This window comes from Leucoraja erinacea, chromosome 6 (genome assembly GCF_028641065.1).
Source record: "Leucoraja erinacea ecotype New England chromosome 6, Leri_hhj_1, whole genome shotgun sequence".
Taxonomy (NCBI): domain Eukaryota; kingdom Metazoa; phylum Chordata; class Chondrichthyes; order Rajiformes; family Rajidae; genus Leucoraja; species Leucoraja erinaceus.
In genome coordinates, this window is record NC_073382.1 from 85,755,637 (window position 1) to 85,772,428 (window position 16,792).

A 16,792-nucleotide genomic window follows, 5' to 3' on the forward strand; every position below is an offset into this window, starting at 1 on the left:
TTCAGTTTAAAAACATGTATATATTTATTGGTTTGAAAAAAACCACTTGGTTTATTGTACAGTCAAACTTCCAATTGCAGGTTCAACTTCTCTCGTTTTAAGGGCGTTACGCTCTTAATTACTTCAGCCAGGAGCTTATGAACTTCCCGGTGTCTTGTTTCTGCGCGAACAACGCAGTCCTGGAGCTTTTCACTTGAGAGAACACTTCCTCCTTCACATGGGAGACAAAAAGAATAATTTACAACAAGGTCAGGTTCAAGTTTTTGATGTGGAAAATATCCAAAGAATGACGTTTGTTGGATATTTTTAAATCAGTTTTCATGGCACAAATCAAATATTGTAATTAGTGGCTGGATTGCTAAATCTTTCGAAAGTGGGTTGGACACCTTATTGGAAGGCAGTGTTGACAATTTTACATGTATAGATTTAAATACTGATCTCAAATTATGCAATTACTGGACTATTACTCAAAGAAGTCACAAATTTCCAATGCTTAAAGTAATTACACGGGTGAATAAAAATTCTAAAATCTCACTTCAAAAACATAAATTTTACTGATCAAAGCGTAGGTTTTCTCATTGCAAATAATGTCACTGTCTGTTTAACTGCATGTTTTAACAGACTGTAATAACAATTAAAGCTTGGAAACAGGCCCTTCGGTGCAACTTACCCACACTGGCCAACATGCCCCATCTACACTAGTCCCACCTGGCTGAGTTTGGCCCATATCCCTCCAAACCTATCCGATCCATGTACCCACAAAATGCTGCTTAAACATTGCAATAGTATCCGCCTCAACTACCCCCTCCGGCAGCTCGTTCCATATACCCACTACCCTTTTTATGGAAACGTTGCCCCTCAGGTTCCTATTAAATCCTTCTCTCTCTCTCCCCCCCCCCCCCCCCCCCCCCTTTTCAAACCAGTCCAAACTTACAAGAGTTGGATGGGGATGTGGGGAAACACAGCAAGAGAGATGATGAAAAAATAATTGGCCAGGCCAGCAATGAAGAAGGGGAGCAGGGAAGTGTCTGATGTGAAGAAAGATACAGTGGGTGGCGATAATGATATTCCTTATCCGGTTCATTTGGTGGGGAAAGATGGGACATGCACGGATTTTGTTGGGGAAAGAAAAATTACTTAACGTATTATGGTTAATGAAGTTGGAGTAAAAATTCTCAGGAAATAATGCCTTTAATATCAGTTTCCTGGAAGATGGTGTTTAAGAAGGAACTGCAGATGCTGGAAAATCGAAGGTACACAAAAATGCTGGAGAAACTCAGCGGGTGCAGCAGCATCTATGGAGTGAAGGAAATAGGCAACGTTTCGGGTCGATTCGGGTCGGAGGAAGGGTTTCGGCCGGAAACGTTGCCTATATCCTTCGCTCCATAGATGCTGCTGCACCCGCTGAGTTTCTCCAGCATTTTTGTGTATCCTGGAAGACGGTATTTCTTCAGAGAGATACAGCATGGATGCAGGCCCTTCGGCTCACTGAGTCCACGCTGACCACCCATTTACACTAATCCTACATTAATTTTTTTATTCTCTCCATATGATTTTTGTAAAGGTTAAAACCAGCAGGAGTTAAATCAAATGCAAAATCACACTTGAGAAGGGCACACCATGGGATTCAGCCACTTGCTGGATGTGGGAAGTGTTGGTGCATTCAGGTTCAGTTGATCCACCTAGATGCACACCATTCCAGTCCATCTGAATGGAATTATCTAAATCGCCCAGGCCATGGGAAAATTACTTTGCGCTGATTTTATTTATTTTAAGAAATAAAAGGATATTTATTGTTGCTTGCTCATTTTTATTTTAAAACAAACAACCGGCACAGTGGTGGCAGCACCAGAGAATGGTTTGATCCTGATTACGGGTGCTGTCTGTACGGAGTTTGTACGTTCTCCCCGTGACCTGCATAGGTTTTGGCCAGGTGCTCTGGTTTGCTCCTACATACCAAAGATGTGTGGGTTTGTAGGTTAATTGGTCTTTGTAAATTGCCCCTGGTGTGTAGGGAATGGGATAACATAGAACTAGTGTGTACGGGTGATCGATAGTCAGCGTGGACTCGGTGGGCTGAAGGGCCTGTTTCCATGCTGTATCTTTAAACTGAACTAAACCACTCTGACAGCTAAGTTAATTGGCCACTATCCCAGGTGTACCTCTGTGGTAGAACTTCCAATTTACTTCCAAGAATCCTACACAAAAATGATGTCCTTTCTCTAAAGCAGTACTAGATTTCGGATTCTTCGATGAACCTTTGTGTCATCAATAAAGCCAGATCAATGACCCAGACATTTATGTGGTATTTGAAAGCATCTCTCGGCAGCTGCAAAATATCCAACAAAAGTCTCTGCCAAAGTGACCACTTACTGCAACCAACACTGCCACATGAACTCACCTGGTTTATGCACTGCGCAGAGTCGGTTGTCTTCATCGATTACTATCGTGGCTATTCCTGACGACAGGGTTTCTTCCTCAGCCGTGGGATCTACAATACATATTGTGCTTTTGTAAACAAAAAGAAACAAATATCAGCAGACAATTCAAGTCACGAGCCAGTGATCTATACAACTCGGTAACTTGAATCAAGCTTAGACTACAGCGCGGAAAGCGGCCCAGAGTCCACGTCGACCAGCTATTGCCAAGTACACTAACACTATCCCACACACTAGGGACAATTTACAGAAGCCAATTAACCCACAAACTCGCATGTCTTTGGAGTGTGGTAGGAAACAAGAGAACCTACAGGAAACCCATGAGTTCACAGCACCCCAGGTCAGGATCGATCCCAGCATTGAAATTACCAGATGGGAGGGAGGGGGGTGAAAGAAAGAGAATTTTAAAAAGTCACAGTGCTGCAAAGACTGGAGGGGACAAGCTACTAGAAGCAATAGGGATGGATACAATTACAACTTTGAAAAGACATTTGGACAGATATATGAATAGGTAGGGGTTAGAGGGATATGGACCAAAACACTCTAAAAGCTGCAGAGAAAACCCATGAAGTATTGTAGCAACCTCGTAAACACTCACTCATCAAAAATGGCAAAAGATGTAGCAACGGGGTACTTCCTGATGTTTAGATGATGTTTCTGGTTCATGTTAACTTCTGCCAAACCGGTTTCTTCACTGATCGACACAGAAGGCAACTGGACTGTGGGAACAGAAGGATTATCATCAGTCATTAAGACAGGAAATCATTGCCTACAACAATAGTTCAATGTCACATTGACCAAGTTCCCCAAAAGCTATAATGTAGTACATGTCAAAGACACAAAATACTGGAGTAACGCAGTAGGCCAAGGCAGCATCTCTGGAGAACATGGATATGTGACATTTTGGGCCAGGACCCATTTCAAGCCCTGACCCGAAACGTCGCCTATCCACGTCCAGAGTCCTGACCCAAATCATCATCTATCCGCGTTCTCCAGGGATGCTGAGTTACTCCAGTATTTGGTGAGCTTGTAAACTAGCACCTGCAGTTCCCTACCTTTTGTGTCGAGGGTTATGGGGGTGAAGTCAGGAGATTGGGGTTTAGGACAGATAGATCAGTCATTGATTGAATGGCACAGTAGACTTGATGGGCTGGATAGCCTAATTCTGCTCCTATGCCGAATGAACTTGTGACTCCATTCAGTATAAATTACGTGCTTTCTGCCAAAATACAAATATTTTTCCTTTTAAATAAATTGTGATCCTCTTCAGCATTTGGTTCTTGGTCCAAAATATTCCAAATGGAATTTAAACTGGATGTGGTCACAAGAGAATTCTATGTCTTAACTAATAAAGGAAAAGAAACAGTTTTAGCTTGCTTTTAAAACTTATCAATTGGACGAGGAGGTTTAAATGTTTAGTAAACGTAAGGTAAAGATCATATAGGAGAGGGGTTTAAGAGACAACACCTGGAGTATAGAAGCAGTAAGGCAGAGACAGCTTCAGCAGAATCCCATCGACTAGAAATGATAACAGATGCAGGTACTCAAACTCAAAAACAGAGACACACACACACAATCACTTCCAAGTTGGAGACACAAGAAACTGCTGATGCCGGAATAATGAAAAAATACTGTGTTGAAGGAATTCAGCAGGTCAGACAGCATCTGTGGAGGGAACGGACAGACGATGTTTCAGGTCAGTAATAACTTTCCAAGCTGTTTTGAACGGCTAACTACAGCAAACCCAACAGCTTCCTAGCAGAAAATAACATGGCTTTGAGAAGCCAAATAATTTTGCAGAAACATTTAGAGGAAAAGTGGTGAATGAATATTGATACCATAAAAGTAACTGTTAGCATTCCACAAACACATGACATACCCTTGTAGTAAGGACCCGCTTAATACAAAATGTTTTGCACCCACAATAATATCAAAAGAAAGGTTGCCAATGTTGTTTAAAACATTAAATAGATAATTTTTAAAATTAGCACAAGGACATTACAAGATTTCCATATTCAAATGAATTGAAATCGTGTGGATATAGATCAGGTCCAACATTTAGATATAGATCATGATCCACATTCCTCCATTCGCTACATTGGACGGGATAGGTGAGAGGCTGGAAGTTGGTATGGAAGGCGATGAAAGAAGATTCAGTGGACAGGACAGGCAGGAAGCGTGGAAGCACTGTTGGATTAAATAGGTTTTTTTTAAATGTTAGATAGATGCCTGATGGATAGGTCGGATGAACTGGGTGTGGATGCGACTGGGACGTTGTAGGTGTTACAGAAACCTGGCTCAGAAAGTGTTGGATTGGCAGCTTAATCAATTTCCTCAAAAAAAAAAAATGCATCGCACATCTTTAAACTTTGCCCTTCTCACCTTAAACCTATGCCCTCTTGTATTCCTGGGAAAAAGGTTCTGACTGTCTACCCTAACTATACCACTCAATATTATATGCTTCTATCAGGTCTGCCCGCAACCTCTGACATTCTAGAGAAAACAATCCAAGCCTGTCCAACCTCTCCATGTAGCATTCTGATAAATCTCCTTTGCACCCTCTCCACACCCTCGACATGTTTCCTGCAATAGGACACATCTCCTGTAAACTTCCCCTCTCACCTTAAAAGGCCTGTCCCACTTTCCCGAGTTATTCACGAATTCTCCCGAGTTATTCTCCCGAGTTTTCAAACTCGCAGAATGTTCGTAACGAGTCCGTGGATATATCGCAGCGACTCGTTATACCAGCCGTAGGTACTTGGGGCTATTTTTTTTTACTCGTGGACATTTTTCATCACGCTGAAAAAAAGTCCCGACTTACCCGATGCCCCGAGTACCTACGGCTGGCATAACGAGCCGCTACGATATATCTACGGCCTCCTACGGACTTTTTACGAACATTCTGCAAGTTTGAAAACTCGGGAGAATTTGTGAATACCTCGGGAGAATTCGTGAATAACTGGGGAAAGTGGGACAGGCCCTTAAAGCTCCCAAATTGCAAAGCTTAGGCTTTGCAAAGAAAAATGAAGTAAATCTTTATGAGATTATACATGCTCACCATTTTTCAGTGCCGCCAACAGAGCTGTTACACAGACGTCTAGTAGGTTGCCATCATAATCTAAACACATCATGTCACAATATACAACCCATACAAGCTGGAACAAAAGAAAAATAAATACATCAAAATATATTGGTTCAATGTTTTCTGTAGCCCTTAAGTCATTTAGGTTTAGGTTTATTATTGTCACGTGTACCGAGGAAAGCTTTGTTTTGCATGCTATCCAATCAGATCAGATAATACTACACATAAATACAATCGTCAAACTCAAGTACAGTAAGTAGATCAAAGGGGAAGATACAGAGTGCAGAATATAGTTCTCTCCACTGTAGCGCATCAGTTCCAGAGACAAAGTCCAATGTCCGCAAAGTGGTAGAGGTGAATCGGACAGTACCCTAGCTTATGGCAGGACCATTCAGAAGCCTGATAACAGAGGGGAAGAAGTTGTTCCCGAGTCTGGTGGTGGGCACTTTCAAGCTTCTGTACTTTCTGAGATAGTGTGAGATGCAGATAGGAGTCAATGTCTGGTCTGTGTGATGGACTGAGTTACATCCACAACTCCCTGCAATTTCTTGCGGTGTTGGGTAGAGCTGCTCTCAAACCCAGCTTAGATGCAGCCCGACAGAATCTGGAGAAAATTTTAAAGCGTTATTGGTGACTTGCTGAGTTTCCCGTCACCAAACGAAGTAGTTTGCAGTCTGGAAGTTGCCTGTTTGGCAGTCAATGTAATTCTTGTGAGAATGATCTTGGGAGATGGCAACTACAAATGAACAATTCTAGCATTAATTTTTCACACAAATTAAAATGCAGGCAAAACAGGGTTGGTTGGCCCTTTAATCTGATAGCTATCAATTCCATTTATCTTGCGCTGAAAAGTTGTTTTGGGGCCTTTGGCACGCTGGGCTTGTCCAATTTAGAACATAGAAGAGTACAGCAGAGCCCACAATGTCCGTGCCCAACATGATGCTAAGTTAAACTGATCTCATCAGCCTGCACATGATCCATATCCCTCTATTCCCTGCACTTCCATGTGCCTATCTAAAAGCCTCTTAAACACCACTTGTATCTGCCTCCCCACCAACCCAAACAATGCATTCAAGGTCCCCACCACCCCCTGTGTAAAAGGTACTTGCCCCTCACATGTCCATTAAACTTTCCTCCTATCATCATACAGCTATGCCCTCTAGTGTTGGACAAATCCACACTGGGGGAAAAAGGTTCTGGCTATCTATGCCTCTCATAATTTCATATACGGCTATCAGGTCTCCACTCAACCTCCAACGTTCCAGCGAAAACATTTCAAGTTCATCCAACTCTCCCTGTAGCTGAAACCCTCTAATCCAGGCATCATTCTGGTAGACCTCCTCTGCACCATCTCTAAAGCCTCCATATCCGTCCTTTAATGGGGCGACCAGAACTGCACACAATACTCCAAATTGCCTGTTTGGCCATCCATATATCTATCCAAATGTCTTTTAAAGGTCATGATTGTATCCGCCTCTATAGCTTCCTCTGGCAGCTTGTTCCAGATACGGATCACCCTCCGAGTAAAAGAGTTGCACGAGGTCCCTCTTAAACCTCTCCCCTCTCACTTTAAACCTATGCGCCCCATTTTTAGAACACCCTATCCTGGGAAAAAGGGTGTAAGCGTTCACTTTATCCATGCCCCTCATGATCTTGTACACCTCAATAAGGTCACCCCTCAGCCTCCTACACTTCAAAGACAAAAACCCTAGCCTATCCATCCTCTCCCTGTAACTCAAGCCCACGTCCAGGCAAAATCCTGGTGAATCTCTTCTGCACCCTTTCCAACTTAATGGTATCCTTCCTGTAGCTGGGCGACCAGAACTGTACACAATGCGCCAAGTGAGGTCTCACCAATTACTTAATTCAAGTAATTTTCACATAAATTTAAATTGTTTAAATTCAAAAATGCTGTTAATAACTACTCTTAAATTTGCTCACCTTTCCTTTCTCAATACAGAGATCCTCCTTCTGAATAATTTGAGCACTGTATATTTGAAAAAGGAAAAGCATGATTAAAATGCCCCAAACATTATAATATGTAAAACTGCTATACATTTATCAGACTTCAGTTTTGCACAATTGTGGTTACCGAGTATTGCGGATCACTAATTTATCACAATATTATTTTTTATATTTTCATCTGTGTGTCTTTGCAATAATGCAGCAGCAAGTAAGAATTGTTGGCGCAAGGATCCGCAGATGCTGGTTTATGAAAAAAGGCAGAATGTGCTAGAGGAGCAGCGGGTCAGGTAGCATCTGTGGAGGGAATGGACAGGCAAAGTTTCAGGTCAGAACCCTTCTTCAAACTGATTGTGGTGGGGGTGGGGAGAAAGCTAGAAGAAAGGAAGGCGCGGGAAAAAGCCTGGCGAGATATGGGTGGAGATGGGGAGCGTTGCTGAGTCTTTCGACTTCAGAGATACATTGCGGAAACAGGCCCTCAAGACCACTGAGCACATCAACCGTCGATAACCCTGTACACTAGCACTATCCTGCATGCTAGGGCCAATTTTACAATTTACAGAAATCAATTAACCTACAATCCTGTAGGTCTTGGGAGTGTGGGAGGAGACCGGAGTACTCGGAGAAAACCCACGCAGTCACGGGGAGAATGTACAAACTCCATACAGACAGCACCTGTAGTCATGATCCAACCTAGGTCTGTGGCGCTGTAAGGCAGCAACTCTACCACTGCACCACCATGCCGCTCTCAGGAGGAGAGTTGGGCCTGGAGGCAGGCAGGTTAATGAGAGAATGGCAGAAACTTGAAAACTTGCAGTTGGAATTAAAGCTCTTACTTTTCCAGGACATCGAGGATGAACTGACTTGCAGCTTGTGCCTGCTCTCCAGGAGGGCCCGCTCGAAATCTCGAGGAACATAACGGTGGCAGATCCACATTGGGTACTGCAATTAAAATAATTCATTACACACTCTAATGCACCAACATTTTCTTTGTTTTTAAAAAAAAATAAACAACGGCAAAATATGGCGACTGTGCATTTGTGGGTTGTGCAAAACAACTTCAATGTGTTGTGTGCACGTGATAATAAAGAACCATTGATTTTAAACACAAAATTAAGCTGATGATAAAAGTCCATAAGTCATAGGGGCAGAATTAAGCCAATCGGCCGATCGAGTCAACTCCACCATTCAATCATGGTAGATCTATTGTTCCTTCTCAACGCTATTCTCCTGCCTTCTCCCCATCACCCTTGACACAAAAGATTAATTCAGTGATAGACACAAAGTGCTGGAGTAACTCAGTGGGTCAAGCAGCATCTCTAGGGAAAAAGGGTAGGTGACATTTCGGGTCAGGACAAGTCTGACGAAGGGTCCCGACCCGAAACGTCACCTATTCTTTTTCTCCAGAGATACTGCCTGACCCACCGAGTTATTCCAGCACTTTGTGTCTATCTTTAGAATAAACCAGCATCTACAGTTCCTTGTTTCCATAAAAGGTTAATGATATTTGCTCCCATCCAGCAGAAGGTACAGAAGCTTGAAAGCTCGGACCATCACACTCAGGAACAGGTTCTTCCCCCTCTTATCAGTCTTTTGAACAGGCCTTCCATAGGCTAGGTTACTGTCCGATTCACCTCTACCCCATTGCGGACATTGAACTTTGTCTCTGAAACTGATGCGCTACAATGCTGAGAACTATATTCTGCACTCAATCTTCCCCTTTGCTCTACCTAATGTATTTGAGTTTGGCTTGATTGTATTTGTGTATGGTGTATCTCATCTGTTTGGATAGCATGCTTTCACTGTACCTCAGTACATGTGACAATGATAAACCTAAACCTCTGAAATTAGTGACAAATAAAGCCTCAGCTTCATGAGCAGGTGGACAGGTAGAGGGATAGGAAAAGTTAAAAGGGATAAGGGCTAAACACGGACAAATTGGACTAGCCTAGATGGGGGCATCTTGGTCGGAATGGTTGAGTTGGACCAAAAGGCCAGTTTCCATGCTAAAGGGCCTGTATCCCACTGTACGAGGTAATTCAGGAGTTCTCCCTTGTTTCCCCTGATTCAAACTCGAAGAATTACAGTAATAGCTGCTCGTAGGTACTCGGGGCTCTCGTGGACATTTTTCAACATGTTGAAAAATCTTCACGAGCTTACCGCGTTTCCAGAGTACCTGCCGTTAGCGTTATGAGCCGCTAAGAGATGTCCCGAGCTCCGACGTACCCGCTACGTACATTCTACGTGCTTACCACGAGTTAGATTTTTTTTTTACTCGGGAAAGCTCGTGAATTACCTGCCTCAACTACATTCCTCGAATCATTCAATGTCAACTGTTGTTTCATCAATCGATTTATAACCTCAAAAATGTAACAAAAAAAAAATCAGCTTGTTTAACCATTTTACAATAAGAATAAAACACTTTATGCATAAAGTTCCAAGCTTGGATGTACCATTGCAATGTTATCGACTGAACTGTAAAGTGATTTTTCACCATTAACTCACCTATATAGCCTTTATTTGGTGCATCCACTGTCGGTGCTGCAAACTCCTGTAAAAGGAATTGTAGTCATTCATACATTAATTTATTCTTGATTAAAAGATTACAATTTTTACCAAAATAATGTCCATATTGCTTCTCAGTTTTAATGAAAAAGTACAATAATTCTGCACTCCCAATGTTAAAAAACTTGGGTCGCAACTAATTTATGATTGAGTTTAGTTTAGAGATACAGAGTGGAACCAGGCCCTTCGGCCCACTGAGTCCGTGTTCACATTAGTTATATTTTACCCCACTTTCTCATCAACTAACTACACACCAAGGACAATTTACAGAGGGCTGAGAGGATTGTGAAGCTAGAGGAGCCCTGGTAACCTCGAACCTACTCCCCCACACACTTTCTTCCCCAAACCCCCCACTATTTCTCCTCCTACTACCTTCTTCAGGTGCACAGTTACAGGTAAGGAACGCTCACCACTTTGATGCCACACACCACCGTGGTGTTCCCCAGTTTCACCAGAGCTGAACCATCCGCAGTTGTAATTGAGCCTGAAATGAAGTCAGGAAAGCAACATATTTAAACGTGCCTTTTCTTAACAATTCCTTGCAACAGTTTTCCCTTTTTTAAACAACGGATCAGTAAATGCAATGGCACCTTGGAAGATGTACAAGGCATTGGATATTGTTGTGGAATCACTAATCAAAATAAAACCGCAGTTAATTTCCATTTGTAAAAGTTATAAAACACATAGTGCAGTGAGCTGCAAGAGGAAGTAGTTCAGTTCAGAGATACAGCATGGAAACAGGCCCATCGGCCCACAAAGTCCATGCTGACCATCATTTACAAAAGTTTCTCCTCATCTCAGTTCTAAATGGCCTACCCTTTATTCCTAAAACGTGGCTCCAGGATTTGGACTCCCTCAGCATCAGGAACATGCTTCCTGCATCTAGCGTGTCCAATCCCTTTATAATTTTGTATTTCTATAAGATCCTCTCTCATCCTACTAAATTCCAGTGAATACAAGCCCAGTTGCTCCATTGATGGCATGCAAACAAAAACTTTTCACTGTACTTCGGTACACATGGCAATAATAAGCTAAACTAAATTAAAAGCGATGTACTGTTTTTTTTGTTTGTTTTTTTTTTAAACACGGTGGTGGGTGCCTGGAACCTGCTACTGGGGGTTGTGGTGGAGGAAGATACAACATTGGCATTGAAGAGTCTTTTAGATAGGTGTATGGGTATGCAGGAAATGCAGGGATATGGATCACGTGAAGGTAGAGATTATTTTAAGATAGACACAAAATGCTGGAATATCACAGGCAGCATCTCTGGAGAGAAAGAATGGGTGATGTTTCGGGGCGAGAGCCTACTTCAGACTGATGTCAGGGGAGTGGGACGTACATAGCTAAGGAAGTGTATAGATAAGGAAGTGTATGGTGTGAAAACAGGACATAGGGAATGGCGATCAGGGAAAATGTAGAATAGATAGTTGTTAGCTGGGAGAAGGTAATAAGAGATAAAATGTAGTCGGAGACAGCAAGACTGGTCAGAGAACTGGGAAGGGGGAGGGGATGAAGAGGGAAAGCAAGGGCTACTTGAAGTTAGAGAATATTCATACTGTTGGGGCGTAAATTACCCAAGCAAAATATAAGGTGCTGTTCCTCCAATTTGCGCTGGGCCTCACTCTGGCAATGGAGATGGCCCAGGACAGAAAGGTCAGATTTCAAACGAGAGAGGGAGTTAAAGTGCTGAGCAACTGGGAGATTGGGTAGGTTCAGGCGGAACGATCGCCAAGCCTACACTTGCTCTCACCGATAAACAGGAGTTCACACCTGGAACAGCAGATACAGTAGATGAGGTTGGAGGAGGTACAAGTGAACCTCTGCCTCACCTGTTGGGGTCCTTGGACAGAGTCGAGGGTGGAGGTATAGGGACAGGTGTAGCATCTCCTGCGGTTGCAGGGGAAAGTACCTGGGGAGGCGGTGGTTTGGGTGGGAAGGGACGAGTTGACCAGGGACCAGGGAGAGATAGCGGAAAGGAGTGGAGATGGGAAGATGTGGCTAGTAGTGGGATCCCGTTGGAGATTATTTTAACTTGGCATCATGTTCGGCACAGACATTGTGGGCCGAAGGGCTGTTCATGTGCTATACTGTTCCATGTTCTCACTTTAAAGAAATCAACATACACGTTGCTCCATCTTATAGATCTACAAAGTGACATTTTATAAAATAAAGCATTTAGGCAAGTCTAGATTCTCACCGATATTTAGGGTCGTTGTTCTGAATTCACCGAGTTCCCTGCCATCAGGTCGACAATTTTCTTTCTAACAAACATACAAATAGTGTTGAGGAAGTCTATGTGGTAGTGTAAAACAGCATCGAGGGGCACACTGGACCATTCTATACATCTTAAGGGATCATGTGATTTATCATCAACCGTACATGCAGATGTTAAGGAAAATGCATCGGTCCGCAAGTTATTTACGAGAAATTAAAGCATGAAGTCACCTACCAGAAATTTCCTGTAGTATTCCAAAGGTTCTACCGTTCTAAGCAAGGGATAAAGAGAGAACAACTAATTTGTTGTGTCCGAGTACTGAGTTGCATTGTGTGACAACACTGTCCTGTAACATTTTACATACAGCTTCACATCACATCCAACCATATCTTCTGTTAATTCATAATATTAAATCAACTTCACACTGCTTTTTTACAGTGGGTGACGGGCATATGGAACGAGTTGCCAATGGAGGTAGTTGAGGCAAGTGCTATAGTAACAATTAAGTCAATGATAACCTCATTGTCACATGTACCTAGGTGCAGTGAAATGCTTTGTTTTGCACACAATCCGGTAAAATCGTACAGCAGACCTCACCTAGGTAGTACACGTGTCGCCATGTTTCGGCACCGACAAAGTTACCGAAACAGTCTTATGTCTTAACAGGCCATTCAGTTTACAGAGCCACACCGACCAGCGATCCCAGCACACGAACACTATCCTATACACACTAGGGACAATTTTACATTTATACCAAGCCAATTATACTTTGGAGTGTGGGAGGCAATTGAAGATCTCAGAGAAAACCCACGCAGTCACATGGAGAATGTAGAAACCCCGTATAGACAGCACCCGCAGTCAGGATCGAACCCAAGGCAGCAACTCTACCATGCGGGATCGAACCAGAGTGTCTGGCACTGTAAGGCAGTAACTCTCAGGTACATGGACTGGAAAGGTTTAGAGAGATAAGAGCCAAACATGGCCAGCATGAATATCCGTAAGACAGAAACAAAATACTGGAGTATCTTAGTGGGACAGGCAGCATATCTGAAGAAAAGGAACAGGTGACGTTTTGGGCCAGGACCTTCTTTGGAAGAAGCATAAACCTGCATCTGCAATTCTTTGCTTCTACAAAGGTATAGAAGGATATGGGGCAAAAGTCATTTTACTCTGCCCACCATCTCCCTGGGATCCCTTCAATCCTCTGCACACTTGGGGCAATTTACAGAGGCCCATTAACCCACCCACCCGCACGTCTTGGGGAGGTTGAAGGAACGGGAGAAGCCCTATATGGGTATAAGATGTGGCTTTGGAGAGGGTTTATCAGGACGATGTGTTTCAGCTACAGGTTGGACAGACTTTTCATTGTTTTCTCTGGAGCGTCAGAGGTTGGGGGAGTCCAGAGTTTATAATATAATGAGGGTTAAAGGGTGGCGCAGTGCCAGAGACCCGGGTTCGATCCTAAAGGGCCTGTCCCACTGTACAAGGTAATTCAAGAGTTCTCCCGAGTTTTCCCCCGATTCGAACTCGGGGAATGTCCATACCAGGTCCGTAGGAGTTTGTGGATGTCTCGTAGCGACTCGTACGAGTAAAAAGTAACCATTTTTTTCATCACAAGTATTTTTTTTACTCGTGGACATTTTTCAGTGTTGAAAAATCTTCACAAGTTTACCGGATTTCCCAAGTACCTACCGTTACTCGTACGAGCCGCTACAAGACATCCACGAACTCCTACGGACCCGCTACGGACATTCTCCGAGTTCGAATCAGGGGAAAACTCGGGAAAAATCTCGATTTAACTCGTACAGTGGGACAGGCCCTTAACCACAGGTGCTGTGGGAGTTTGTATGTCCTCCCCGTGACCGCGTGGGTTTTCTCCGGGTGCTTCGGTTTCCTCCCACACTCCAAAGACGTAGGTTAATTGGCTTGGTGTTTTGTAAATTGTCCCTAGTGTGTGCAGGATGGTGTTAATGTGCGGGGATCGCTGGTCGGCACGGACTCGGTGGGCTGAAGCAAAGGGGTCTGTTACCACACTGTATCTCTAAACTAAAGCACTTCCTGGTGCACATCACGTTTTACTTTTATGAATGGACATTAACCACGAATTGTTTGGATAAACTAAACGTGAAGCACTGCAGCGGCACAGGATGTCCCGGGGTGGAGCAAATGTTAACCTTCCTCCCACAGACTCTCCGGACCAACGACCAGGGGACCGCACCTGCCCCCATCCCGGTGACTGCTCGGCCCCTCTCCTCTCTCCCCACCTACACGGCCACTATCTTCTCCTCTCTCCCGGCCCCCACGGCCGTTCGGCCCCTCTCCTCTCTCCCCGCCCCGGTGACCGCTCGGCCCCTCTCCTCACCTACACGGCCACTCGGCCCATATCTTCTTCTCTCTCCCGGCCCCCACGGCCGTTCGGCCCCTCTCCTCTCTCCCCGCCCCGCCCCGGTGACCGCTCGGCCCCTCTCCCCGGTCTCTCCCTCTGGTCAGAGACCTCTGGGCCCCCTTCTACCAGAGACCACTCGCATCCTCAGAGACCACTGGGCCCCCTTCTACCAGTGACCGCTCGCATCCTCGTCTTCTCCCTTCCCGCTCCTCCGCCCTCCTCTCATTCCTCCCCCCGGCGCCTCTCACTTGAATCCCGCAGACATTTTCCGCCGCCGCCGCCGCCGCCAGGCCCCCGCCTCAGCGCTCCGCTCCGCCCGGGTCAGGGTTGAGTTTGTGCGGCAGCGAAACTACAGGCCGCGGCTCCGCAGGACACGCACCGCGACCGACGCGCTGACGTCCGAGGTGTACGTGCGTGCCCGTAACCGCGCTGACGTATACAAGCGTGTGAGGCGCGCGTCGTCGCCCAACATGCTCTACCGCCGCGCTGTCCGGCTGCCATTGGCCGGCGCGGTCAGCCTGAGCTACACCCATTGGTTACAGAGGTTGCCATGGAACCGGTGGCAGCTCTCATTGGCTGAGGCGATTACCGAGGGGCCCGGCTCCCGCTCCTATTGGCCGTGGCGTTTGCCAGGTGGCCGGCGGCTGCTCCAATTGGCTGTGGAGGTTGTCAGGGGGCAGGCGGCCGCTCCCATTGGTTGCAGCGGGTGCCGGCGGTCGCTCCCATTGGTTGCGGCGGGTGCCGGCAGCGGCCTGTCGGCGGTGATGGAGCCGGCGGCAGCGCTGCAGATCCTGGTGGCTGTCGCGCTGGCAGCCCTGGGCCTGGTGAGTGCGAGCCGGGCTGGGCCGGGGTGTGGCTGTCCGTGCGGAGGTCGAGTCACTCGGTCCGCCGGTACCCGGTCACAGCACAGAAACAGACCCTTCGGCCCAACTCGCCCATTCTGACCCAAGATGCCCGATCTAGTCCCGCCTGTCCGCGTTTGGCCAATCTCCCTCTAAACCCGAAGTAGGGTCTCACCCCGAAACGCCCCCTATTCCTTCTCTCCGGAGATGCTACCTGTCCCGCGGAGTTACTCCAGCTTTTTGTGTCTATGCCTCTTGGTTCTTGGTTTCTTGGTCCTCCAAAATATTCCAAATGGAATTTAAACTGGAGGTGGTGAAGGGAGGGCTTAAGCCAGAAAGGGTTATTGGGAAGAAAGAGCTACTTTCAATTTAGTTGCATCTGGTTGGGTAACTATAGTAGGGTGGAGATTATTCCATGCTTTAATTGTGCGAGGGAGAACGAATTGCTGTACACGTCTATCTTTGTTGCTGGGATCACAAATTGGATCGAATGCCCTCGTCTGCTCGATCTATGTCGAGCTGACCATTTAACATTTTGTAAAAACAGGTCAAACGGCGAGCTTCACGTCTGTCTTGGAGAGGGTTCCACCCCAGAGAATTCAGAAGTTTGGTGACACTCGCTTCTCTCTCATAGGTGTTAGTAACAAATCGAGCTGCCTGTCTGTACGTTCGATGGAACCTTTAAACCTGTAAACCTTTCCTCTCCACGTATTTGTCTAAATGTATTTTAAATGTTGTTATAATACCTACATCAACTACCTCATCTGACAGCCTGTTCCATACACCCCCACCACCCTCAGTATGAAAAAGTTGTCCCTTGGGTTCCTATTAAATCTTTCCCTTCTCTTAAACTTATGTCCCCTGGTTCTTGATTCCCCTACCCTGGGTGAAAGTGTGCATTCACCCTATATAATCCCCTCATGATTTTATTCACCTTTGTACAATAACCCCTCGGACGGCACAGTGGTAAAGTTGCTGACTCACAGCAGAGACCCGGGTTCGATCCTGTCCTTGGGTGCTGTCTATACAGAATTTGTACGTTCTTTCTGTGACTGCGTGGGTTTTCTCTGGGTGCTTGGATTTCCTCCCACACTCCAAAGACATGCAGGTTTGCAGGCTAATTGGCTTCATTATATTGTCCCTAGTGCGTAGGATAGGCCTAGTGTACGGGGATCGCTGGTCAGTGCAGACTCGTTGGGCCGAAGAGGCTGTATCCACACAGTTTCTCCAAAGTCTAAACTTATGCCTCTGCCCTTCATGGAATAAAGTCCTAGACTGCCTGACCTTTCCCTATAGTTTATA

General features: G+C 45.3%; 2 protein-coding genes across 3 annotated transcripts in view; one reads left to right on the forward strand and one right to left on the reverse strand.

The window, feature by feature from the left end:
- On the reverse strand, positions 1-15,164 carry exosc8 (exosome component 8). 2 transcript variants are annotated; one of them, XM_055637519.1, is made up of 11 exons: positions 15,028-15,164; positions 12,497-12,533; positions 12,245-12,308; positions 10,458-10,531; positions 9,988-10,033; positions 8,319-8,424; positions 7,462-7,507; positions 5,497-5,593; positions 3,037-3,157; positions 2,402-2,508; positions 1-211 (listed from the first exon to the last, which is right to left on the reverse strand). In XM_055637519.1, exons 1-11 carry the CDS (start codon positions 15,147-15,149, stop codon positions 63-65), a joined length of 969 nt encoding a protein of 322 aa, XP_055493494.1. In that variant the 5' UTR covers positions 15,150-15,164; the 3' UTR covers positions 1-62. The 2 variants fall into 2 exon arrangements, with proteins under 2 accessions (XP_055493494.1, XP_055493495.1); XM_055637520.1 differs by having other exon boundaries at positions 14,897-15,076.
- The window catches only part of alg5 (ALG5 dolichyl-phosphate beta-glucosyltransferase), a 26,501-nt gene continuing 24,827 nt past the window's right edge, over positions 15,119-16,792 (forward strand). Inside the window, exon 1 of the mRNA XM_055637518.1 lies at positions 15,119-15,472. Coding sequence (XP_055493493.1) covers positions 15,119-15,472 — 354 coding nt within the window. The remainder of the gene's footprint in view (positions 15,473-16,792) is intronic.

What these genes read in the sequence shown, in the direction of transcription:
- exosc8 (XM_055637519.1), bottom strand. Translation starts at nt 15,149, where the DNA reads ATGGCAGCCGGACAGCGCGGCGGTAGAGCATGTTGGGCGACGACGCGC. An exon ending in TCTGTATTGAGAAAGGAAAG is followed by an intron (nt 5,594 to 7,461) that starts GTGAGCAAATTT and finishes CTTTTGTTCCAG; the next exon opens with CTTGTATGGGTTGTATATTG. An exon ending in CTGCGCAGTGCATAAACCAG is followed by an intron (nt 212 to 2,401) that starts GTGAGTTCATGT and finishes TCCCATGTGAAG; the next exon opens with GAGGAAGTGTTCTCTCAAGT.